Here is a 27,651-nt window from a genome sequence, read left to right as displayed (position 1 = left end):
GCCATGTTGCCCTAGCCGCCTGCTGGCAATTAAGAGTTATGCGGCTGAGAGGGAGAAGGATGAAGACAAAACAGGGGTAGACAAACTTACAGCAGACAAGGAAACACGTAGGTAAGAAGAAAGAAGTAGCTTGGGCTGGAGCTCCAAACAAGCGCTGCACTCCCTGCTGTAGGCAGGAAGAAGACTGGGGATCGAGGGGAGGATCCAATCCAACACAGGAAGTGACATCAATTAAGTCCTGCCTCCCTGAGTATAGGTTGGAAATCACCCATCCAGGATGCCCAAGATCGCCTCCAGGAGAAAGTTAATGCTATTATTTAGAAGCTTTTAAAAAAGTTGTCTTGTTTTTTCATAACACGTACTTTTACATGGTGACAGCTAACAACCTGGACCCTATGGCTCAGTTCATACATCATGCAATACCATGGCTCAATTCAATTTTGGCTAGCGTGACTGTTTGAATGCAGGCCACTGCACTAACTATTGTTGGTGAAGGCCCATTAAAGCAGGAACTGAGTTTGGTTTACCACAACTAGTCTTACCTATGGTTTACCTGATGTCTGAATGTTAGTTGGCTCCCTGAGTCCTTTGGGCCCAGGAATGCCCATTCTGACAGGCATAAATTTATACCTGCCAAAATGGTGGCACAGCCCATAGAAATGAATGGAGTGGGTTCAAAACATGTCCCCTATCTGCGCAGCCACACCTCCAGGGCCTAAGGCACCTCTAGAAACTGACCAACACTGACCAATGTGGGAAGCCTGAAGGGGTTCAGCCCTCACAGGAAAGGCCATAGGCACATTCCAATGCCCTCAAATGACCCTCTCCCTCTTCAAGCACATTCCGCTAGATAAGGCATGTGGTACAGGATGCTGCCAGATGCCTGCTAGAGGTGCAGATTTAGGACGCAAGGCAGGACCAGTCAGTGGGGGTGCAGGGGTGCAGTGTGATCCAACAAGTTCACAAATGGCAGAATAGTGGAGCATATTGGATTGTGAGGAAGCCCTTGGCATTCAACCTTGCTGTCATTGAGCACCTGAGGATCCTTGCCCCAGCTGAGCAGAGCACAACAGCCATAGCCATGGTTCTGCAGCCACTTGGCATCACTGGGTTGCCTGAATCCACTGGAGGAGGCACTCCATCACTGCACATGGACTCCAGGTTGTCACATGGTGACTCTGCTCCTGGTGTGGCGCCTGGTGGGGAATGGGTGCCCATAAGGAGTCAGCCCCTCCCGTAGCATAATCTTACCCCTTTCTTGTTCCAGCTTCGGCATCTTACTCCTCCACTGTTCCTCCATCACACTGCTGACTGTTGGCTGACCTGTCAGTGGCGGCCCCAGTTCTGCCCCCTCCATATTGGTGCTCTGCCTGGCTTTTTTTTTTTTTTTTTTTGCTGCTGTCCTATAACTGGCCACAGCATGGCAAACTGCTTAGGGATCAACTCACCTGCACCGTGCCCTGCCTCTCTCCCACCCAAAATTGTAAGGCCTGTCAATAGGACAGTTTTACATATGAATTAAAAATGTTAAAGTGAATGCTATTCAGTCCCAGGGATATCTTCTTAAATTCATCATTAAGTTCCTAGACTTGATATTTTATCACTTTTATTCCAACAGACTGTTTTACATATACTACCTGAAAACTATTCAACTATATACCAGTCACGCTGTATGGACGGCCAACGTGGGTGCATGAGAATGAGAGAAAAAGCTATAATTCATTTCATTATATGTCATTTCATTATAATTCATTTCATTATAATTCATTTCATTATATTATATTATGTGATAGGAGGAATTACAAATGAAAAATTTTAAACCTGTGTTCCCACCCACCCCAAATTCCATTTAGGCTTATTCAAAATACTTAGAATAATAAATTTTGGGAATAGGGACTTCAGAAACATTTAGTTGTATCCCCCCAATATTCACTGATCAGTTCAATTTTTAAGAATTGTTTTATTTATATAAGGCCTTTATAGTTATAATTAAGCTTGGTTATTTAAGTAAAAGATAATCTGCAATGGCTACTTCCATGGTTGAACACTGAATATACCAACCATCACCTCAGTTATACCAATCCTCTTGACAAACTAAGGCAAAGAAAGACCATCTTCTGACATCCTAATCATTACAAGGAAACAATTCAGAAAGTCCCTAAATTGCTGGAATAATACTAAATGCAATGCGTCAATGCTTATTATGCAGTTTTGGAAGCAACCAGATAGCGACTACTCAAGTTGACGGGATCCATGAAAACAATGCTGAAAATCAATTCTAGATTCCTGAAGCAGGTCAGTACTAGTGAAAAAAAATGACTTGGGAATTCTGTTGCAGAATGTCACACTTACAAAGTCATCTTCTTCAAACTGCAGTTTCTCCTTCTCTTCCTTCTCCTCTCTGGCCTCAGCAGATGGCTTTTCCTGAAAGGCTGAACCCTTTCGGGAGTGGAAGTTGCCATTCCAGTGGCGATGGGCTCCAGTTCCTCCTCCACCTCTCTGGCTCATACCATCATGGCCCCGTGAAGAGCCATGCCAGCCAGATGGATTGCTAGCTAGCCCAACGTGGGTCCCTTTAGAAACACCAGAATCCACAGAGTCATGGCGATGCAGGGAAGGCTGATGCCAGCAGTCTACACAAAAAGAAGATCCCTGTATGAATACTGCCTAAAAACCTATGATAAAAATCTGCAGAAGGCTGTGTTCCCAATGTATTACACCAATAAAAAATCCCCCTTGCTCTAACCCCCTTCAGATTTTTGTCCCCACAATTCAGTTTCAGTCCCACACTTGTAGTTTTCTATGCTGGGACCTCCCAACTTAAGCTGCAGTTCCTACCAAAGTGGTAGATGTAGCAGCAGCTTCTACTTTGACAGTTTTTTCTGAATATTCTATCCTACCAGTAATGGCACTGCAAATCTCCATCATGCACCTTGCTCACAACTCAATAAGCACAGCTGTCAGAATAGCTGAAGGTGGCATGAAGAGGTACACCACTAAGTACTTTAATAAATAGGGAAAGCTAAAATATTCTCCAGATGAAATGGGAAGATATTACAGTGTCCAGACATATGGAAAAAATGCTCTAAACTTTCTCTTGATAAAAACAAACAGGTCTGGATTGTTTGAAAACAAACTCATCCTTATATTCCATTTGTCTGCACTTAGTTTTTGCAACACCTGACACAGAAGAATAACAAAACTGATACTCCAAAATATAATGCTAGGCCTGGAATTTGCCTATTTTCCTTACCTCCTGCAGTTCTGAGGGGGCCATTATTAAAAAAGCCATCTGAAGAGTTATGGCGTCTCCGGCTTACTCCAAAGCGAACCTCTCCCCGAGGAAGATGCTCTCCATGCTTCTCAAAGGTGGATCCGGGGGCCTATACATGAAGATTGAAAAAAGGTAGCTGTGTTATTCTATAGTAACAAAATTACACAAAAGCCCACAAACAGCTTAAACAACATTTCGTGAACTACAGCTCATTTCTTCAGACACTACATATAGAAGAAGAAGAGTTTGGATTTGTATCCTGTCATTCTCTCCTGTAAGGAGTCTCAAAATGGCTTACAAACTCTTTCTTTCCTCCCACAACAACAGACACCTTATGAGGTAGATGAGGCTGACAGTCTTCTGAATAGTTATGAGTAGTCCAATGTCACCCAGCAGGCTTCATGTGTAGGAGTGGGAAAACAAATCCAGTTCCCCCGATAAGAGTCTGCCACTCATTTGGAGAAGTGCGGAAATCAAATCCAGTTCTCCAGATTAGAGTCCACTGCTCTTAACCACTACACCACGCTGTCTGAAGAAATGAGGTGACTCACAAAATCTCAGTAAAATAATTCTATTTTTTCAAGGTACCACCTTTATTTTGCTGTGAATGAAGAAGATACACTGGCTGCCACTCCAGCATTATCAATACTGGCAGTTCTGGACTCCAGAGGAGTTATCAGGAATTTAACAGATTACATTGAAAGCAATGTTAAAAGTGATCACCCTGTGTGGCAAAATAACCCTTACCATAAAATTAACTTATGTCCTAGCTTCAATAACAATTCTGAACTTCTACAGAATACATTTTTTCAGAGTTCTTAGAACTCACCGTAATCTAAGAAGCAATAGTTACCTTTGCAGACTGTGGTGTAGAGAAGTTAAGCCAGGCAGGAACAAAGTCATGCTGCGCCATTTAGGTCCAGTGTCTTCCTTCAATAAAGCGAGGCATCAAACCTCGTGGCCAGGACCTAAAAGAAGATCACCACGATATAGCTAGTGTCAGACTCCGAAAAGCAAGATGCAGAAGCAGCTACCTTTTGGTCTGCTCTTCATAACCTAGTATAAGTAACTTGGCATCTAAGAATTAATGAAATGGCACAAATCATATTCAAAGTGCTGTAAAGCACATACCACCACCTCCCCCGCTATTGACTGGGCTTCATCAGCAGTGAAAATGCTTGAGTGAAAAGGATTTCCCTTCTGTCCAGCATATTAATATTTTCAATACCAGGCTTCTTTCTCAATGCCATTTTTACAGCTATGATCATACAACTCATTCACATTCATTGGTTAAGTAGGTTAAAATGGTATATAGATGTTGTTTCAAGCTGTTTCATTCATAACCTTCCTTTCACAAGCCAAGTTACACCTAAATGACAATATGGTGAGAAAGACCAATCTATGAGTACTTACCCAGACTGGCCTCTGCACTCCTCCTCTCACTTTTAATGCTTCTCGTGGACCTCCAGATTCCCTCCTTCTCCAGGGTGCACCTATGCCAGCTGTGTGGCAATGGCGAGTCCCAAAGGAAGCACAAAAAGCCGCACTTCGTGCTGACTGCACGTCTTCCCCCTTTAGCTGCTCATTTTAATAGCTTTTGGTGCTCATAGGAGAAATATATATACACATATATCTACAAGGTTGTGAGCATTTTTGGAAAGGCACAACCACGCTCACCTCATTAAACTTACTGCTGTTGTCACAATATTATGTAACTCAATTACATTACAAACATAGTTGTCAGATCTGTTCAACATTCAGAAAAACACCATGGTTAATGGTGAACTCCACAAATCTACTCTGTTGTTCATCTTCTGTAGCACATCAGACAGAAATGAAAGTGAAGACAAGAAGGGCAACTGGAACCGGAAAGGTCTTCCAAACATCTGATCCTACAAATCCTAAAATGCAAGACTTATCTCCACCGCTTTTACAGATGCTAAAAAGTTGTGTTAATGTTCTTTAAAAGTGTCTTGAAAGGCTTTTGACATTGGACAACTTTTAAATTTCGTTGTTGCAAAACTAAAGGCAATGTGATGAGGGTCTGAGAAAGTCACAATGATTTCTGTCTTTCCACTGTTGCCATTTTTGCATCTAGTTAAACAAAGGTTAAAGTAAAGGATCTGGAAAGGAGGCCCCCTCTGACTCTATCTACTTGCACTGGTGCTTTTTTATGAAGAGGAAAAGATGGCTGTTTTTTAAAGAGGAGTTTACATCGAATGATGATCTTCCATCAAAATTCCATGAAGTATATTCTGAAAGAAAGGAAAGGAAAGATCCATCAACAAAAGGGAAAACTACATCCATCAGTGTGTAGAAAAAGGCAGTGATGTGGTGTGAACATTTTTTCTGCAGAAAATTTCTGAGTTCTGTAAATGTGCTGTTTCATAAAATTAATTAGCAACTATATGAACAGACCTCCAGTCAAATTGGGCAATTTCAAAGCTATAGTCTATTTCTAGGAAACAGACATAGTAAAGCTATATTTGCAAGTACAACATCACTTTCTAGAACTGAAATTTTATACTAGAAAGCAGCCCTCCTGTAACTTTAAGTTCTGTTACTGTGTATCACAGTCTTGTAGATTAAGAACTCAACAATGTTAAAACAATGATTCAGAAGATTGGTAAAAGAATGTATGGCAGTCAGAGGAATAAACCAAAATACAAGGAATCATAGTCTTGAACAGTATATTAGCAACACTGAATGAACGGTCTTGAAATAAATTACTACTAGAAAATAACTGTCTCAGTAATATTCAACTGCCTTGTTTATAGATTGAACCTTCTGCCAAAGGAATGCAGTGAAGACTATACTGGCAAACTGCAAAGCACCCATGAAGTTTTCCAATCATGTTGCCAACCAGATCTCAAAGACATGATAAACAGAGAAACAAGAATGGGAAAGGGGCAGTACTTTTGGCTAGGAAAATATCGACATATTTAGTCAGGGTTCTGCACACAGTGAGCAACTTCCACACCTCCTCCCTCCTGCTGCAGCCTGAATTGTTGCTCCAGGATAATGGGAGATCCCCAGAAGAAGTATAAGGAAGAAACTGGAAAAATCCCTCTCGCTCCCATACATACAAGCTACCGTTTGCCACAAGATCAACTAGAAGATACAGAAGATACAGGATTCCAAGCAGTTCCTCTGAACACTAATAACCAGATTCTTCACAACTATGTTTTGAATTTGAATCTGAATTGCATTCTATTTGCTAGTACCAGTATTAATTACCATTGTAAAATCTGGAAATGCAAGCTTCCAGGTATTCCAAAGCTAGTCAGAAAGCCAAATGAAAATGTAATTGTGTCTTAGCCTTCATCTTTATGTAAAAATAAAGTAAAAACATTTGCTCCCATCCAGTTAATTGGGCGGCAAATAGATTTGATCTTCAACTTGATGGATCTTACTGGAAGACACTGCTACTAAGCACAGTTATGGCCTCTGATACGGATATTCTGTTAACAGATCATGCTGAGTAGAGTACAAAACATAATCTTTGATATAGGCACATCGTTTGGCAACACAGAATCTTTTCAGTCACCTGGTCAAAGGATATTTTACCTCCCACGAATTATGCTAGATTGCAGTGCGAAGCCCAAACATTTCACCACCATCCACTTTTTTGTGAATAGCCTAATCAAGGGAAAAAGCAAGCTACTATAGGAGAAGCAGTCAGAAGCATAATGAGAAAAAAAGTCATAAATTGTGGGTCAACAACTCTTTTGGTATGCTACAATTACTAGGTTAGCACACTGCTAGTCTAGGCATTTTCAACAAAAAGTTATCAGGCAGATTTGGAGAAAATCTGATTTTAGTACCACCTTTTCTACCTATATCTATCCCAGTCTGTACATTCCCATCAAGCCATCAATAAGCATCAATTTTCAGATTTCCCGTGTTGCACAACAATTGTAACACCAACAGCATCTTCTCACCTTTGAAATATTGACAGTGAGGAGACAAATTTATGGCTACAGAACACACAACACTTATTTGGAAAATTTTCATTCTTATCAAAAATATCCATTTGTATAAGTTTACTATTGGAGCCTCTTAACATAAAACACTAATATTTGAAAGAAAAGTTAATATGTAATCTGGCATTATCTACTGTAAACTGCTAAAATGAAAACAGCAATAAATTGGAGGAGTACAAAATTCCCAAAGCTTGAAGATTGCTAAGCTGATAAAATTACCTAACTTTACAAGAGACAGATGTCAGACAGCTCACTTTATTCAGAATTTGGCCAATTTCTATAAATTGCTGGAATAAGCAAGAGTTATAATTTATTTACTTTTATAGTAAAACTATACTGATCTCATCTGTGGACGTGCATCTGAATGGCTTACTACATCTACTAACTTGCATTTCAATACAATAACAAAATAGTTGTTTCACAAGTTACAATGTAACTTAAGGATCTAGAAGTTTTAGGGCTACAATCTCTACAAACCAAGAGGCATCTTTTGAATTTAAAAAATGCAGTAATTAATTAACAGGACCTAGGGCTAGGTTGAAATTTCTGATTGTGAACGCCCACATTTTCCCCTCCTCTGCTGCGATTCAGTTACTTACTTCAGCTTTAGTGCAAGACACTTTCTCATTACATCCAAAACAACAATCTATTCTATCTGGCTACAAGATAACTCCAAATCATCATTTACAATCTTGATTTGGAGGCAAATGCAAGCCACAGTTTGATGCAATTGCAAATTTTGATTTGTAAGGAATTATGAGTGGATGAAGGAAAGAAGAAACTTGTCAGCACAAATTCATTTCTGTAGCAGCAAACCACAGTTCGGGATTACAAGTTGAAACAGTTTCTTAACACCTGGTTAAGAAGAAACTGTGGCAACGTGTAAGCTAGAGGAAATGAAACACCACTTGATGATGGAATTATTTAGCTCTCTACTCAAACAAAGAATATTATTTTTAAAAATATATATTAGTGATGCTAATGAAATGGTTGATCACTTCTGCCTTTTCACTGAAATTATCTGCCAAGCAGGGTGGATAAAAATCAATATTTTTAAAAAATAAAAAATGATTCTGAAAATATTAAATCTGATTTTTTAAATTTAAATATTTTTTCAACAAAATGCTTTTTGAGGAAAACATTTCTTAAGCTAAATAGTTTTCTATTTAAGATATAGTAAAGTCCAAAATTCACCATGAAATAAGGATTTGTCTTTATTTATTTGTTAAATTTACTAACATTACATAGCATGATACTATATATTCATGCAGTGTTTAATTTATTGTGGGGGAATGAATTTCATTAATCCATTCACAATGTCATGCTCCTCCAGAAATTTCTGTAAGATCATTTTGGGCAATTTTTCCATCTAGAAGATATTATCACAGATGCTTGGTTTTGCAGGTCTCAACATTGTGAATTTGTGTCCGCAGAGATAATATGCCTCTCCTTCACAATTAAAAAAATGCTTAAAATAAACATACACAGTTGAAGAAAAGATGTTAATCCAATTGTTCCATTGCAAATCTATATATGTATAACCAACCCCTTACATCTAAGTGCTAAGTTTCAAGAGGTTTGATGAATAGAAGATTGTTTGGTGTGGAATAGATCTGCACAAGGAGCTAGATGTGAGGAGGGAGGGGCAAGCAGTAAAAAATAAAGTGAAACTTTTGATTGGAATACTCCAGAAATCTTTAGACCTTTGTGTGAATTGCCTGAGGTTTATCATATTATTTTCTTCCCAGAAGAGAAAATCTATAATGGTCACTTGGTGTAACCTATTGATTTTTCTTATTTTTATTCTAGTTGTAAACTGCTATCCCCATAAAATGGGCTCAGATTGATGCCCAACAAAAATTAGACAATTAAAATCAACATAAAATACTTGCATGTTGACACTTATCCATATAACGTATGGGTATACCAATAAGAACCAGTGAAAGACCAAAACAGGACTTCCATTATACCCATGTTTTGTATCATTTACGACTTCAGCCAACGAGGAACAAAGTTTCTGCATGTTCCAAGTGTTCCCTTTTCCACTTTCACACCACCTTGAAAGGGAAGTAACTCCACTTACAGCCCTCTGCCAGTTAAGCTGATCTTAGATCACATTTCCTAGCTACACATTTACATCACCTTCTTCCTTGATGGGGACCCAAAGCAGATTACATTATTCTCTTCTCCATTTTATCTTTACAAAACTCCCATGGGCCAATCTAACTGGCCCAGTCTAACTGGCCCAAGGTCACCAGGTGAGCTTCCATAGTAGAGAGGAGATTCTAAACTGAGTCTCCCAGATCCCCGTCTGAAATTTTAACCACTGCACCACACTAACTCTCACCAGTCTTGGGACTAGGACATACTAAGAACAACACAAAGCTATCATCATCATCTCTAGTAAGGGACATGTTATAACTGCAAAATTTATCACCCTAAAAATTGAATGCATTCATAAACTTCTTTAGTTTCAAAAGCACTTGAAATCCTTATGACAAAAATTAAGCCAGGATTCCTGTTCCTCCTTGGCGCCTAGAATGTTTACGTATAGATTATAATGCATTTTTAAGTGATGTGATTTAATTATATACGTCAGATGTAAGGGGATGTCCAGATGATCGTCTGTTGCTGACAGTGTGGGTGCAGCAGATCTGGCCTTGCTACAACCGGCAAAATGGCTTTCAGCACTACCATCAGTGCTATCAGTTGCATCACAGTCAGTTCCCAGAATAAAAACATGCCTCCAAACAGAAATTTAGCCAAGGAACACATTGATGAGGAGGTGGCTATTCAGAAAGAGGCGACCTAAGTACCCAAATACTGATCTCTAGAAAGTGAACAGGCTACAGTTGAGGCACAATTTGTACTCCTTGATACCCAGGTCACATGGCAGAGGAACACTATTCATTTGATACTGCTCTTCCATTTTGGGCGATACCACAACAAAACCAGCTTATTTCCTCAAACTTCAGTGGATTTTTTCACTGAAACCATTGTGGCCATTATTTCTTACAATAGATTGCAAGTCTGGAACGACTTTAGTTAGGTTTTTATTTGCATTTTGTTAGATCCATTTCATTTTGCTTGCATTCTGGTTTTGTGAGCCTTCTAGAAGATTTGACAGTGAAGAGGAATAGCACAAGGATGTGTCCTAGCCTCCAACACCAGGGACCCAATGGGTGGTGGCTATGCAACATGTTTGTATAAAGAATCCAAAGAGATACTGTGCACTCTCCAGAGACCTCTGTAAAACATAAGCCATCCTGATATTTACCAGCACACACAACTACCTGACAATGACAAGAATTTCAATAATAAATTCTACCTGAGAATAGATGTAATGATTAGGATTAGCACTCCTCGAAAAGTCTCAGGTTCACAGATGTCTGCAACATTCACACAGAATGGATGTCCTTTTTTCAGTATGAATAAACAATATCACTGTAAAGTGCATCACTGTGAAACAGGCCACTATTATTCTTATTGTGCACAAGGCAACTTAACAACAGTAACTGCAATGTGAACCGTTGGTTGCCTTGATTAAGTCTAAGCTCCTGGCTCTTGAACTCAAATGAATTTTGTATTATGTATGAGCTGTAAATGGTACTATCTCAGTTAGTATATATTCATCCTTAAAGTCAAAGGTCCATTATTTAAGTTATCTGTGGTTTAAATAGCATTAAGCTGGTTGCTATTACATTCCAAACACAGTAGAGTTTCAACACCTGGTACTAACTCACTAAATGTTTGAAGCACCAAAACTTTTTTTTAAAAAGGACATTACATTTCAAGTAAATACAGTCAGCTCATGTTTCTTCTGGATACTTTGGCCAGCAACAGCACATATGCGTAAAATCATACTTTACCAATTGAAAGGAAACCATTATGCACAACTGAGCAATCTTTTGTATACAGCTACACCTGAACCTGAATTACTACTTTCAAGCTTTACACACATGTACACAGCTAAGGCAAATATTAACAGATACATCTGCACCAGAAATTATGCCAATTAACAAACTACATTAGTTGCCTGCAAATAATAAAAAATGTAGCAAGTAAAACCCTCGTTCAAATTGATTAAATTAATACTTGTTTTCATTCTTCACACAGTTGTATTATTATCTGGTGGCCTGGTATTTTCATGCTAGTTTGGTTTGAATAAGTTAATCTCTTTATTTTGTATCATCTGTCTTCTTAACTCCAGTGATATAAATTACAAGTATTGGATATTTGTGCTGAGTTGTTTAAGAGGATGTGGCATACTTTATCACTTGCACATTTTCAAAACAGTGCATAATTCTCCCCCCCCTCAGTCATGTAAAAATACTTTAAAAGTTCCCCCTGGCTCTGCATCTTACAGGAAGTTATTCTTTTCCACTTCCCTACTGCTATAATAGATATACACACAAAATCAGAAGTTAGACTATTTCACACAAGTTCTCTGTTCTGCTCCCTTAGGAGCTTAACTCTTCCCCTTACACTACACTACAGAAGTTAAAGTACAAAGCAAACGGAAGTTACTGTACATGTTAACACAGTAGTTCATTTCTTCTATATTTTAGATTTAGAATATGCCCAGCTATGAGGTCTCAAATTACAGAACTTCTATCAGTTCAAACACCAACAATATTATGTTTGCAGTTTCATAAAGCCTCTTGAGAACTATGGGTGGAAGTAACCACTTGAAAGCTAAATCTACATTTACAATAAATACCCTGAAGCATTTATTCCTGACACCAGCTATTGGAAAGTCTGCTATGACATTACCACAACTATCACTCAATGTCTAACCAGGCTGCAAAAAAGTAGCGCAGGCTATATACCTACATAGGAAAAGGTATAACTAGTCAAACTGCCTACCTGTCCTGTATTAACTGTATATTCCAGACTTTGCTTTCTAGAATAACTGCTAAAACCCAGACATGTAAAGGTCAATACTCATTATCCATTATTTAAGTATTTTAGCCTACTTTTCCACCCATCTAGACCTCAATGCAGCTTACAAAATGCAATATGAATGCAAAAATATACTACTTAACAGTCTGTAGTATCCTTAAAGGCCCCTTTACACTTGGAGAAGTGGTAGATTCTCAGCCAAGGTCTTACTCAGGTGGCTCCAATGTTCATAACTGTCTCCCCCCCCCCCCCCTGAAACACTTAGGTCTTTTTTAGCCATCATGTGGATTTGACTTTTTAAAAAATTGCTTCCTTTGAAACAGTACCTGAAAGTATTTTTGCAACTTGAACTGCAGAATAAAGTAGAAGTGACAATTTTACACCACTGCAAAGCAACATATGCAGAGTTCAGTCACTGGATCTTGGAGAGTTCCGCAGGGCCAGTAAGACCGAGCTGTTCCACTGGGCCTTTGGAGATGCCAGCCTCTGATGGCGCCCCTTCCTGCCTTTTTATCATCTGTGGCCCTTTTCCATCTTGGGCCTTCCGTTCCCTCTTAAGAGGGGTGTTTTACATGACCGGACGCTATATTTTTACATTCATATTTTACTTCATTTTGTATGCTGTATTTTAAATGGTTTTAATTCGATGCTTAGAGCCCTTATTTTATCTTATATTGTATTTAATTTATTGAGAGGGCTCCTTTTGCTTATTTACGTTATATTGAAATGTTGTACATCGCCCAGAGCCCTCCGGGGGTGGGCAGTATAAAAGTCAAATAAATAATAATAATAATAATAATTGATAGAATACAGTCTGTATTGTCTACATGTAGCCTACACAGAACTATACACTTGTGAAAGAGACTCATTACAATCCCATCCCCACCCATTAATTTATTTTTAATTGAACTATTCAATCAGTAGAATTATGGCTGCAATCAGACACAACAAAAAACATCTCTCTCTGTGACCGTGCATGCCATCCTCCTCCCCCAGGGCCCAGAGCTTTGAATCAAACCATAAACTGCTGTGACATCTGAATTCTAGTGGGGTAACAAATATATGTGGTATTGCAGGAAGAAAGAAGACAGAAGAGAAATAGCCTATGATTCTGTTGCATTCAATACAAGTATTTAAAGAAAAGCCAGGGTTCCAGGGTATTGATTAATATATATAACAGTATATATAAGAGTAGTCAATACTACTCTTAGGTATGTGTGTGTATAAATAAATAAAAATATGGGATACATTCTTGTGGCTATTTGTTCTTGATGAGCACAACCTCAGCTTGTTGTCTTGCTTGTGTTCTCCTTGTGCACAGAGTATTAACTGAAGGGTTTGGAAAACAAGGGTTTAATTTCCATTTGCAGGAGGAAAGAAATGAAGTTGCTTTGGCTCCTGAATAGGCAATTTTCATCAATTCTGCTTTGTGTGGCAATGCAAAACAATGGCTGAAATGCTGTTGCTGCAGGATACGGGACCCCAAGGAATACTTTGGAATGAGAGGTACCCCAGGGAAGGGAAACAGCACTACATAAAGCCACAGTTACCATATTCCATAATCGGCATATAAAAATCAAGAATTATAAATTCTGATAAAGCCCAAACAGCAAAAGGTAACAGTGATTTTCAAACCAACCTAGACACCAGCTGAAAAAAGATCTTAATTTTTAGAAGTAATGCTAAGAAGAAGGGGTACCTCTTTGTAAGGACCACCAGTGGCAGAACACAGAGCAGTACCTCTCCAGAACAATTAAGGCTATGGTTAGGTTCATATGGGAAAGGAAATATTCATACCACATTACAGTATTTAATTCACTTTCTGTGAATTAAACAGAACACAGTGATCATAAGCAGATCTTCTCAGAAGTAAGTCCAATGTTATTCAGTGGGTTTATTTTCACTAAAGTTAGGATTACACCATAAGATGCTGAGGAGCAGAAACATTACAAATTGATTGTTTCAAAAGTCATTGGAATATTTCAGTGAAATACTCAGTTTGACAATTTTAATTCTATTTGCAGTTTTCATAATCGCAAAGTATAAAAGCAGATAAAGAAACTCAAATGTTTAAAACAAATACAAGTCTCGTAAAATTCTTCCAGTCACATTTCACTACAATTTTACCAGGAATGCTAATGCACTTTATTAGTGTTGCCTACTATGAACACAACATACATTTCATTTAATGTAAATTAGGTGTATGAAAATATCAGACACTCACTAAAATATATTGGTAGAAATATGCAGACACTAAATATCACTAAATATATTGGTAGAAATATCAGACACTCACTAAAATATATTGGTAGACATATGCACCACCCCCAAACCAATCACTCTGTTTTTTTAAATAACAACCCCAATGAGCTTTAAGGCAATCAACTAACTGAGGTGGTTTGCTACTGCCTGTCTCCACCTAGCAACCCTAGATTTTCTTGATGGTCTTCCATAGAAGTAATAACAAGAGTTGATCCCACTTAAGCTTCTGAGACCAGACAAGCTGTGATATCCAGGTCAGAGCTTGATCTAAATGACATCAGTAAATTATCAGAACTCACTTAGAATGGTTCACACATACAAGTTTATTTAGCCAGTTTCTTTCCGTGGCAAAGATCATCTAAGAACATAAAACAGATGCTATTAATTGGAAGTCTTTTAATAAGTTCCAAGGAACATCTTGAGCACAAAGACAAGCTTGAAGCACAACACATTTTACTTCCACACAGAAACACGAAACAGAAATACCCAGTTTCAGGCAGCCTTTGTATTACTAGACAGCTGGGATTTCACACACACAAACACTAACAAAAGAGACAGACCAGGAGAAAGTGTCCTGTGTCTTTAATAGAGGCTTAATTTGTGGAAATGAGCAGCTGAAACTTTTCATAGCAAGAGAGACAGTCATCATAGTGCAGTGGTTAAGAATATCAGACTAGGATCTGGAAGACCCAGGTTTGAGTCTCCACTCTATCATGAAAGCTTGTTGGGTGACCTGGCCAGTCATCCTCTCAACCTAGTCTACTAACAAGAGTTGTCTGAGGATAATACACAAAAGGGGAGAATGCTGTAAACCACTTTCAATGCTCATAGAGAAAAAAGTGAGTTACAAATGAAATAAAAAATAGAGATAAAGCTTTTAGAGACATATATTTTTCTGTTGGTAATTTTAGTAAGGACACATCTACTGATAATAAAGCTTCATGTCTAAGAACTTCAGTATCATCAATCTTCCTAAATATTTAAAGTGTTTGATTTATGCATTCCTTCAAACACTGTTCCCAAGCCAGCTCCATCCTTCCTCAGAAGCTCAGAAAGAGCAATACTATATTACTTCAAGGGTAGTTTACATCTATTTCATGCTTATACAGGAAGAAAGAATAACCACAAAGTCATTATCGTCCAACCAGGTTTGCACTTGTAACAGAAAGTGAAAACTAGTTCAAATGTGTTACATCCGGTCCAAATAATATCAATTAAAAAATGGGACAGTCTACTCAAGTCATTATATATTTGACCCACCAAGTTCTGTTTTGAGACAATAACAAATTGTGCCACCACAAATCAACCTCCCCAAGAAATTCTATGTTTACCTGAAACACCAAAAAACCCCACCCTTTTCTACAAGCATCAAACTTCCCCCGTACCACTCGTTCGGTCCGAAAAAAGTCCCTTCCACGGCTCTCTTCTCGACCCATATTTACTTCGATTAGATTGCTCACGCCCCGCTCTTCAGGGCTCCTCCGCCCAGAATTCACTTCACTCCTTACTCTGTCGCCTGCAAACACTCATTTACCTTCCAAATGCAGTCCAGCCTGACTTCCTATCCAGTACCTCAACTTCGTACTCCCGAGGCCTACTTTAGCCTCCTTCCTCTGGACTTTCTTCCCAACCCAGATGATCCACCTTCACATACTTCCAGGTCCCAACAGCACTCCCTCCTCCACCCCACCCCCGCTCTACTTGCCTTCGCACACATGCCTCGACAAATCCCCAACACCCGCCCCCCCCACCCGCCCGCTTCCCCGAACACACTTGTCCGTCCACGCCCCACGCCCGGCCATTCCCAGAGCACCCTTCAACCACACCTCCCTTTTCTCTGCCCCAGAACCGCCTATCTGCACTCCCGCCCCCAATGCCTACCCCAAACTCGCACCCCTTGCTCCACCGTCCCTCGGCGTCCTCACAGACAAGAGCTGCCCCACATCGACGAGCCCAGTTTCCTTTTCTCCACCCAAGGCCGTATTCGAGGAACCAGGCCCTGACTCGGCCCCCTTCACTCTGCGCGTAGGTTGAGCTCCTCAGACCGAATCATAACAAAGCGCTGCCCAAAATGGCTGCCCGGCCCTGCCCGACCGGGGGTCGGAAGGGGCGGGGCTACCCACGCTGGGGGTGAAACACACCCACCTGGGCAGCGCGTGCCAAGGGCGGAAGCGCACGCGCAGTCACTCTTGCCTGCTCGCTCTTACCACACTCCCTCGTCAACCTTACGCCGACTGCCTGACGCTCCGCCGGACGCACACGGAGTCAACTATTTCTGTTTTGCGCATGCGAGTGGTTTAGATGTCGGCCCCCTGGCTCCCCTCCCTTGCATGCTACCCCTCACTCCCCTTCCCTTGCATGCCGCCCCTCCCTCCCCAAACTTTTGTCGAACCTTTTCAAGACCGAGTGCCCAAATTGCAACCCCAAACCCATTTATTTATCGCAAAGTGCCAACACGACAATTTAACCTGAATACTGAGGTTTTAGTTTAGAAAAAACGTTTGGCTCCAAGGCTTGCGTTACTCGGGAGTAAGCTTGGTGGTAGTCGGTGGCTTTGCTTTGAAGCAACTGTGCAACTCTTCCAATGGGTGAATCACGACCCTCGGAGGGTTTACTCAGGAGCAAGCCCCATTGCCAGCAACCGAGTTTACTCCCAGGTAAAGGATCGCGCTTTAGTTCTTCGCATGACAATCAGTGGGGTTTAACAGCGCTTAACAGGGTTACCTACACTGCTTCCCCAAAATTAGGTCTTAGGTTTAATGCTAATAATTGAGCCCAGCAGCCTAGGCCAGCCTAGAGGTTGGGTGGGGGTGACTCTGGCATGCCCATAGAGAGGGCTCTGAGTGCCACCTCTGGCACCCGTGCCATAGGTTCACCACCACTGCCCTAGGGTGTGTGGGCCATGTCCAGATGCCGGCCCCCTCCGCTCCCTCCCCTTGTTTTTTCCTATTCCTCCCTTCGCCCCCAGCAGCGATTGCCCCCACATTCTTAAAGTACCATTCAAGAAACCTACAACCTACAACCTGAAAAGGCATTACACCATGGGGAAACTCACAGGCGAGGAGGGGCCTCTGTGTCAGTGAGCCCAATGCTGCCAAATGTCTTTGTACCAAGCAACTCATTTTAGCTCTGTTCATTAAAAATAGCAATGTACCGTCTTCATGCTTCTTAACTTTCCTGTGGATATAACAAGTCTAAATAAAGTACATTTGTACAAAGCAATTTATGGATGCATTTTTCTGTGATAATTTGCTAGAATGTTAGATCATCATAAACAGGGAAGACATTACAATGATTCTCAGAAAATGTTTCATCTGTATACTAATAAAAAAGTTGGTCATATCTGAGGGTACTTAAATCCAGGTATATGGTAAACAGGCAAGACAGACCATTCTACAAACCTGAAAAACACAGAAAAATATCAAATCTTTAAAAATAAAATAATTAGAGGGTTTTTAAAAACACCCAAATGTTAAAAAAAGCACTTGTAGCTTTTACAAATTAATTAACAGCCCTCAGGGGCTGTTACCAGGCGGCCACAGCGTTCCAGGATTGGAGTTTCTGTGAATAAAAAGCGGGGGAGGGAGGATAAAAAAGCGGCATGAAGAACAATGTAAACTACTTTGGTTCCCACTATGAAGAAAGATAGCGTATACTTGAAGTAAATAAATAATATATATAGCTGAAGAAGTTAGGCAGATAAAAGGTAGGCTGGTGAATGGTTGAGAAGAAGAGAATGAATGAATGAGGTAAGGAAAAGGAAGAGGATATGGAGGTTGCCAGTATACAGGGGAATGTGAGGTGCCACCCCACAAGTCCTTGAGGTCTCCTTAGCATGCAAGTGGCCTGGCCCAGTGGCTAGCACTGCACAACCGGGCTACGGTTTTGCTACTTGCATATACTCCACCAATCAAAAACGTTAATTGCAAAAACTCTGGGAAATACTGTAGTTCTTAGAACACTGATAGGGGGAGCAGTGCAAGAATTTGCAGTAGCAAAATTACATAAGGAGTCCAGTGTAAAAAGAAGCACATCCTGAAGTAAATTTAATCTTTAATGTGCTATTCTTGTATAGTTCTTTGTACAGCCACTGACTCTGGAATGATGCCACAAGCTACCATAAGTAAAACAAGTATGAATTCTCACCAAAAACTTTAAAAATAAATGAGAGACAAACCAGAAATTTTGTTTCTCCCAAACTAATTCAGAAGATAAGAGAACATTATTCTGAATGAGCTCCAATGACCAGTATTCCTACCCAATGCTCTACTCTGCTTTCCAAGGCTCCTCACTCTATGGGGCTGATTTTCTCAGGTCAACCAAGAGACACTATCCTCCACACCCCCCCACCCCCCCCAATATGCTTCTAAGATGATTTGTGTGCAGTGGAATTCACTCCATGGCTTGTGAAGAGCCACATTCACATCAACAAAAGGAGCCATATATCTCCTGTGTGTCACTCCAAACATAAACATATAATCACAGTATTAATACTAATAGTATTAAATATATAACTATAACCTATTACATTTAACAGAGTATCTCTGACCATTTAGGGTTGTCTCTCCCCTCTACTATATATCCTTAGTGTATCTGGAGTGAGAAGAGCTTTCCTCTCTGGCTTCCAACTCTGTCCACAGAATGAGGCACAGTGACTCAGACAAGAGAATGAGGTGGCCAAGACTTCTGGAAAGCAAGCTGGCTATGGAGAGGAGTAAATCCACCCCCAACTCCCGACCATGACCAACTTGGTTGTTTTTCAGGGTGTCTTCTGTGGTAATGGGTTTTCTCTCTTCTCTGCATAAAGCTTGCTCTTTTCCCAACAGTTGCCTGAGTGCTGGGATTAGAGTACAGAGGCTACAGAGAAGGTTGGGAGTTGTTGGAGAGGATGGGCCCTTTATTTTTGTCTCTAGCAACAGGCCCGTACCTCAGGAGGGCTCACAGCTTACTCATCCTCTATGGTAAGAACATAAGAAAGAGCCTGATGGATCAGACCAGAGTCCATCTAGTCCAGCACTCTGCTACTCACAGTGGCCCACCAGATACCTTTGGGAGCTCACATGCAGGATGTGAAAGCAATGGCATTCTGCTGCTGCTCCTGAGAACCTGGTCTGCTAAGGCATTTACAATCTCAGATCAAGGAGGATCAAGATTGGTAGCCATACATCGACTTCTCCACCATAAATATGTCCAAGCCCCTTTTAAAGCATTCCAGGTTAGTGACCATCACCACCACCTGTGGCAGCATATTCCAAACACCAATCACGCGTGACGTGAAGACATTTTTCCTTTTATTAGTCCGAATTCTTCCCCCCAGCATTTTCAGTGTATGCCCCCTGGTTTTAGTATTGTGAGAAAGAGAGAAAAATTTCTCTCTGTCAACATTTTCTATCCCATGCATAATTTTATAGACTTCAATCATATCCCCCCTCAGACGTCTCCTCTCCAAACTAAAGAGTCCCAAACGCTGCAGCCTCTCTTCATAAGGAAGGAGATCCAATCCCTCAATCATCCTCGTTGCCCTTCTCTGTACTTTTTCTATCTCTTACCTGCCAGCTGCCAGCCCAACTGGGCAATAGCCATGCCCACTTTCCTGGAACGTGAGGTGGGTGTCACATTGGAGAAGTTCCCAGGCATAGAATTAAAAGAGGCAATAAGTTATGGCAACTAGTATAATCACATTATTGACTTCTGTTCTCCCGTACTAATTAATACAGTTGGTTGTACTAATATATTGTCGAAGGCTTTCATGGCCGGAATCACTTGGGTGCTGTGTGGTTTCCGGGCCGTATGGCCGTGTTCAGATCCTCTGAAGATGCCAGCCACAGATGCAGGCGAAACGTCAGGAGAGAATGCTGCTAGAACACGGCCATACAGCCTGGAAACCACACAGCACCCAAGGTTGTACTAATAGTTGCATAGTATAAATATTCCATTCAAGTGCAATTGCCTTTGAAATGCAATCGCCACAAGTTTTCTCAGCATGAAGATGACGAAAAAGAACACCAGGAAGCTGTAGTTCACTATCAGTACAATTTAAAAAAGAAATTACATAGAAAATTCTACTCAAATATATCCTAAGTTTTCTAATTTGTATTGTAATTATCAGCATTTGTACAACACTGTTCATATTTAGCCTGATGATAATCAATACATTATTTATATGCATTCACACAGCCTGAATGCATATTGCCCCATATTGCCCAATCTAGTCCCTCTGGTCCTCAGAGGAGAACCTCCTGGTTATCCCTGGCCCAAAAAATATCTGGCCAGCCTTGACCAGGGCCAGGGTCTATTCTGTCCTGGCCCCCACCTGGTGGAACATGCTACCGAGCAAGATCAGGGCCCTGCGGGACTTGAGTTGTTTCTGCAGTGCCTGCAAGATGGAGCTATTCCACCGGGCTTTTTCTGGAGGCCAGCCAGGCTAAAACCTACTTTTACTGGCCTCCCAGGGACTCTTTAGGGTTTTTCAGACACCATCTTGGTTATTTTAAGCTGTTTATATTGTACTAGTTGTTTTTATAGTTTTTGAGGATATTTATTGTTGTTTTTGTTAAGTGTTGTTTTATGGAGTTGTATTGCTGCCCTGAGCCCCTCGGGGATGAGAGGAGTAAAAATTCAAAAATAAATAAAAATAAAATAAAAATATGTAGCAAACCCACCAAATAGTAGATCAGTTTCTATTTATCGTAAAGTCTCTGACTTTATGTGATTGCTGCTACTCGGACTGCAGTCTAGTTCGATATAACAATATTTTAATACTCAAACTTCCTTTATGTCCTTAAATGCTATGCCTGAGTAATTCCACAACTTCAAAGACTGGTTGCCTGATCCTAGTAAGGTGTCTATATCCGTTTGTCTAACTTTGCAAAGGATCGGACTGATTTCCCGTTCCCAAAATGTCTGCAGTATCCTGTCCAATTGTTCGCATCAAAAGAGAGCAGGAGAAACTTTTTGTAATATGTGTGAGCATCTATTAAATGAGATACTCAATGGAGAGGCGTGCATATTTCTCTTAATAAACATGAACTAGATGGGGATCTCTTTTCCAAACCGAGAGCATTTGCACGGACGCTTTACACTACAGGACAGGAAATTGAGTTTTTCTCTCTGGGAAGCGAGGGATTACGGCAGGAGAGCCGATCGAATCGCTTGCGTTACATAGGCTTGAGCTATGGTTTCGTTTGGTATCCTGACAAGAGGGGACTCAACGCTTTAGAATTTTAAAAGAGCATATTTCTCCTACTTGGGGAGTGAAGCTTTCTGTGGGTACCTGAAAAATCCATCGACACGTGTTTTCTGTCTGACTTGCTTTTTTGGAACTGGTGAATATGTAAACGGGCACGCAACGTGTTGACGAGGAGGGGACACTGATAAGCGGTGGTAAAGGAAGCAGAAGGTTAATATTATTTCCCTACCTTCAAAGAAAGGGGAGAACAAACTTTCGCTGTAGCAGCTGGAAACAGGTTATATGTTCATATTACTAAAACATAAGCAGTTATTGGCAAATAAAATATATTTGAGCTGTGAACGTTTTGGAAGACCTGAAATTAGCAGTTAGGTCCTGTACAGTTAGGGATGTCTACTCCAGGCATGGATTTAACTGCCCCTGGCTATATAGGTGGTGAAAATAGATCTAAATAATAGTCCACAGCCTCCCTACCCTGACATTATCCCTTCCCAGCTCAGGTAGCCAAATGCCCAGACATCACCTGAGCCGCATTGCCAAAGTATATAGCTGGGATATTTTGGAGTTGTAACTGGAGGAAGGTTGCATCTGCTTAACTCAGTAGCATAGTGGATTTTACCCAAATAAATGGTTGTTATTTAGGAGATATAATCCATAAATGCATATTAATTTAATATTTTCCCATTCTTTCAGACTACCCGAAAATGTTACACCTTCTCAACCGATATTATTTCCAAGGTTCTTCCAAGGTAAAGTTCTTCTAAAGTTTGACTTTGAAGAGTACCTTTTGTTTCTAAACAAAAATGTCTGATTATTTACAAAGCAAAAGCCACAATCTGTCACAACTGGTACTTTCTTTGTTGTACAGTTCTTGCCAGGCTAAAAAATATTTGGATACATGTACATGCCCCCCCCCCCCCCGCATAATGGTTTTTCATACACTGCAGGAGCTCTAACTATATTCTATATTTTTGTTCCACTCTTACTCTGAAGAACTGAGGATGATGTACATGGTAGTCTCAAACAACAGGACTGGAATTTTGTCATTGTAGAGAATTAAATTGTATGGGTGCTGTGTGGTTTCTGGGCTGTATGGCCGTGTTCTAGCAGCATTCTCTCCTGACGTTTCGCCTGCATCTGTGGCTGGCATCTTCAGAGGATCCTCTGAAGATGCCAGCCACAGATGCAGGCGAAACGTCAGGAGAGAATGCTGCTAGAACACGGCCATACAGCCCGGAAACCACACAGCACCCAAGTGATTCCGGCCGTGAAAGCCTTCGACAATAAATTAAATTGTACTTTATTCCCATCAGGTAATATACTGAAGCACAGCAAGGACAGTTTTGCTTTGACCTATTTTGTTCCCTCTTTATTGTGGTAATTTGAACACAAATGATGGAAAACGAAAATATAAATGGCTGGTAGATTATTGGTTCAATAATATCACTCACAGCTAGAAGATGATGGCATATGACAGTGTACTGTTAATGATGATGTTCTGCAATTTAGCAAAACTATAAGGTGGTATAAGGTGTTCCGTAGGACCAACTGGACCATTATATTGCCCAGGAAACCAAAGGGTTCTGAGACAAACAAGTTTACAGTACAACCGGAAATCCTACCAATTTTTAGCAATCACCCCTCCCTTTTTTAGGCCATGATTTGCTGCTGTTTGAAATTGGAACTGCATTGTCAGGCCACATTACAGCCTATTGAATGCTTTAGAACACAGATGTTTGTTATATTTAAGTCCCTACATCACAATGGGTTAATACTGGGAGTAGACTCTAACTATGATTTGTAGTACATTTGGCATAGAGCCAGCTCTTAAGTGTATCTAAGGTGTAAGTTAAAATTCCCAGTGGAAAAACTGTGACAAAAAAAAAGGATTTGTCTCATTGGTTCTAAAAATTTTGCTTGATTAATGTTTCTGAGATTGTTGAAAGCCCTTCTGTTCAGGGCTGATTCTTTTCACTGAAGCCACTGCATGAAAGTGGATATGATCATATCATAGATCACTGTGGCCAGGTCACGATGAATGGGATATGGATCCATTCATTGGATGGGAGACCACTACAAACCAGGGGAAGGAGCAGGATATGAATGAAGTTTTTGAAAAATTACTACCGAGACATAAAATACAGGCTTCATTCTTTTGAACTATTTTGGTCTTCCCTGAATGCATAACAGAAAAAATTATAAATCTTAATGTGGGATTGTGCTTCTTTCCAGATAATTCAAAGACTGCAGCAAAAACCTTTACCTGTTTGCAATGGCAACTCATCCTGTAACCACGCCTCTCCAATACTGAAAGGGGCATATATGAGCAAATGAAAGTTACAATCTAATAACTTAATAGTGCAGGAGTCCCTGTCCCAGCATTACTGTCTTACAATGTGAAGAATGTTCAGGCATTAATCAACTATTGCAGATGCTCAAATCATCTCCTAGACAGCAGTCTGCATCCTATCGGCCACAAGCCAAATGTAGCTCTTCAAAAAATGTGATGCCAGAATAATCAGTATGTGAAGGGAATCGCAGACAAGATTTTTATGAGACCAAAGAGTCTCTGAGATACTCTTATGTCTTATGTAAAAGAAAGGTATAGAGATGTTGGAAATCAAAGTATAAACCATGCACAGATTCATGCCAGTGCCCTAAACTGATTGGGCAGGTTGATCCTCTATAATTATTCTTATGTGTACTACTTTCTAATAAATGACATACAATAACCAGTATTACAGTGGCAATAACTTTATGGATCATTAATCAATGTATCTGTCAGTAAAGGTGGATGAGTTCCTATGAAATTAATTTTCTTACACTGCTCTTTGTTGAATTTTGATGTACTTTAATTCTTTGACCATAAAAGGTTGCTTACTCCATCCTAAACTATCTCACTCAAAGTGATCATATCCAAGATCATGTAAAGTAACTTGTCATTTACGGTAAATCAGCGCAGCTTTGACTAATATTCATTACTAATGTGTTTTTGCAATTTTCATTCCAGATGGCATATCTTCAAATATTTCTGCAACCCAGGAGTAGGGCAGCCTGCTCTTTTATTCCTTTACAAGGAATTGTTACTGGCCTACCAAAACCACAGCTGTTCAGGCATACGTCTGCTGGCTTAATTAAGGCCCAGGGCTTCCATTCTTCCCGCTGCAACTGGAAGAAAAAGAAACCTCCAGAACCTGCACCCCGACAGCTGGGCTTGTTGCGATATGACATGGAGTCACTCAAGTTCTCTCCAAAGCCTGCCCTCTACTTGAGTGTGGCAGGATTAATTCCATTTGTTTCAATACCATTGCTAATGGCTATCCAGGAGACCTCCTACCCAGAGTTGGTATTTGCTCAAATTGCATATGGTGCCTCTATTGTGTCCTTCCTCGGTGGGATCAGATGGGGATTTGCTCTTCCAGAAGGCAGCCCGGCCAAACCTGATTGGATTAATTTAGCAAACAGCATTGTTCCTCCAGTACTAGCCTGGATTGCTCTGCTTTGCAAGGATTCATCAATGGAAGCCGGAATCCTAGTTATCATGGGACTAGGGATAGCCCTACATTATGACCTTGCCCTCCTTCCCACTTATCCCAGTTGGTTTAAAGCCTTGAGGGCAATTGTAACGTTAGTGGCTGTTGGTTCTCTGGTCGCCACATTATGTATTGTAAACATTTACCCAGAGAAGCATTTAGCTCCTGCTACAAATAAAGTGGAAGAGTGAAAATAAACTAATAGAAAATGCCATATCCCAAGATAACAATGTTTATAAGGCTGTGTAAGAACATACTGCTACCCCTTGTATGAAAATGTCTGTGACAGAAGACTAGCATGGTTGAATTCTGTTTGTGAGCTATACTCAAAGATCAGAAAACTGAGTGGGAGCATAGGTCCTAAAGGCTTAAGAGGAACTTTGGCAATATGAGTGAGCCACAATCTTGCCATGTTTCTGCTGAAACATGCAACATTTATGTATATTCTGCACACATAGATGAGTGAGCTTCTGCTGTGAGAGACAACTCTGTTCTTACTGTATGAAAATATACACAAGTAACTCTTTGCATGTTATTCCAGAAATGCAATTTGCTCAAACTTGCTTTTTGTCCACTTCCTCATAATGAACAATGCTGCTCTAAAATATGAATACATATTCTACAAGCTCTTCACTTGTTATGTTTTTTAAAGTAAAAAAAATGTATATATGCTCCTTTGTCAATGCAGATTAATTAATAAGAATCTTATGAATTGAATCTAGGAACACAGTAGTTCATTTTTAAGCCCAAAGGCCTCAGTTTGGAGTAAATATCATTGATTTTCATTAATGTGAAAAGACTAACCCTACTTAACAGGAATACCCATTCCTATCTTAGCAAGTAGGTGGTCAATACTGTTTAAAGTTTATTTATATGCATGTTCCTGCAGAAACCTTGCGGAGGTCGGGGAGGGTGGCTTATTTTAATATGACTACAGGTTCATAACCTTATATTTGAATTTTATTGTTTCACCAGTTCACGAGCCAAGTCTCATTCTTGGAGAAGAGGCAGTAAACACATTTAGCATTGTCTAAAGAAGAATCTTTCATTGGAGATGGGGTATTCGAACACAAACATAACTACCCTGAGGATTCTGGTGAAAGTGTCTAATTTCCAATTTCAGTGATCAAGCAAATGCCAGGGGGAAAACTTACAATATCCCTACATTTTTCTTAATGCCTCCTATCATGTACAGCTTCTAAACATGAAACTGCTGTTTAACTGTCAGGGCTGATAAACACATTAGTGGGAGGGATCTCTTAACTCCCAGCTATCTGAATCAGTAACTATCACAGCTGACATTAGTGAATTACATCATGGAGAAATGTTGTCTTGAATTTACAATTGCTCAACTTCAGTAAACAAGCCCAAAAATATACAGAAGAGTACATAAACATCTTGCTGCCTTGTGGCCAAGAATGTTGCCTTTTCAAGAAATTTCCTACAAATATATTGGGGGGGGGGGCATTCTATTGCATACATTGCTTGTACACTCCCAACAGAATAATTTTCCCAATAAATTGTTGCCAAAAACATACTAATCAAATGTGTGTGGTAGTGCAGGAAGCCAGAGAAGGAAGAAACAAAAACAAAAGAAATTCACCTTAAAACCCCCCATAGTTGAGAATAGAGATATGCCATTACGGTGTGTCTCTGTCGGTGGCTCTACAGATACACGGGGGCCGACCAGGCTCTGGAGGCTGGCTAATGTCAGCCCTGCCCCCCAGAATGCCCCCGGTCATGCCAATGAAGCATTTTGCACCAGCGGGCCTGGGTGACTAAGGATTCTTCAGAGTTGGACGCTGCTGAGTCATGGGGCACCTGGTCACCTGTGTAAGCTGTCCCTCCACCAGTGCATTTGCCCCTTTGCTAGCAGAATGGGCACTCATGCCGGTGCAGGGGCATGCCAGCTCCTGAGGGGAATTCCCCCACCTCACAGATTGGGCTGTCAGGCTGCAATCCTACGCACATTTATTGAAGCTTTAGTTACATTCTGGAGTTCTAGCTGTTGAAAAGAGATTCAGATTGTACAGTGGTAATTCTGAACATAGAGAGTCAGCATGACATAGTGGATAGAATGTCAGACTGCAAATCCTGGGAGACCTGGGTTTAAATCCTCACACATACTATGGAAACTTGCTGAGTGATCTTCAGCCCATCCCATAATTTCAGTCTGACTTATTTCACAGGGTGGTGGTTTTAAAAAAATAGGAGAGGGGAGAATATCTTAAACTGCATGGAGTTCCAGCTGAGGAGGAAAGCAGGATGTATATGCAATTGCACATTTACCTGAATCCAAATACAGTTAAAAGTAACAGGACTTACTGATGAATAGAGAATCACAGAGTTAGTGAATATTCCTAAGCATGAAGTTCCACTGAAAGTAGCAGATATGTTTTAAAGTCACAGTCAAAAACAAAAATTTACTGCAGAAGTAGGTTTCTGAAAAATAATGTTCTCAGTGGTTGATGACTAGAGCTTAGCTGAGCAGTTTATTACATTTTTAAC

General features: G+C 40.4%; 2 protein-coding genes across 7 annotated transcripts in view; one reads left to right on the top strand and one right to left on the bottom strand.

Moving 5' to 3' along the window:
* Window positions 1–16,531, bottom strand: part of GPBP1L1 (GC-rich promoter binding protein 1 like 1) — a 31,884-nt gene extending 15,353 nt beyond the window's left edge. Inside the window, exons 1-5 of one of the 4 annotated variants that reach the window (XM_048497107.1) lie at window positions 16,303–16,531; window positions 4,688–5,529; window positions 4,128–4,242; window positions 3,254–3,383; window positions 2,353–2,633 (exon numbers count right to left, since the gene is read on the bottom strand). In XM_048497107.1, coding sequence (XP_048353064.1) covers window positions 2,353–2,633; window positions 3,254–3,383; window positions 4,128–4,187 — 471 coding nt within the window. In that variant the 5' untranslated portion in view covers window positions 4,188–4,242; window positions 4,688–5,529; window positions 16,303–16,531. Of the gene's footprint in view, window positions 1–2,352; window positions 2,634–3,253; window positions 3,384–4,127; window positions 4,243–4,687; window positions 5,530–15,955; window positions 16,101–16,302 lie in introns of those variants that run through there. The other 3 variants (XM_048497103.1, XM_048497104.1, XM_048497105.1) reach the window with 3 other exon arrangements.
* A 5,013-nt stretch (window positions 16,532–21,544) lies between these two features.
* Window positions 21,545–25,813, top strand: TMEM69 (transmembrane protein 69). Of its 3 annotated transcripts, none has more exons than XM_048496238.1 (3): window positions 21,545–21,746; window positions 22,304–22,359; window positions 24,621–25,813. In XM_048496238.1, exons 2-3 carry the CDS (start codon window positions 22,315–22,317, stop codon window positions 25,332–25,334), a joined length of 759 nt encoding a protein of 252 aa, XP_048352195.1. In that variant the 5' UTR covers window positions 21,545–21,746; window positions 22,304–22,314; the 3' UTR covers window positions 25,335–25,813. The 3 variants fall into 3 exon arrangements, with proteins under 3 accessions (XP_048352195.1, XP_048352193.1, XP_048352194.1); XM_048496236.1 differs by having other exon boundaries at window positions 21,545–21,820; XM_048496237.1 differs by having other exon boundaries at window positions 21,545–21,887.
* Window positions 25,814–27,651: the final 1,838 nt, after the last annotated feature.

Source organism: Sphaerodactylus townsendi, linkage group LG05 (assembly GCF_021028975.2).
Source record: "Sphaerodactylus townsendi isolate TG3544 linkage group LG05, MPM_Stown_v2.3, whole genome shotgun sequence".
Lineage (NCBI taxonomy): Eukaryota > Metazoa > Chordata > Lepidosauria > Squamata > Sphaerodactylidae > Sphaerodactylus > Sphaerodactylus townsendi.
This window is presented reverse-complemented; position numbering and strand designations above follow the sequence as displayed.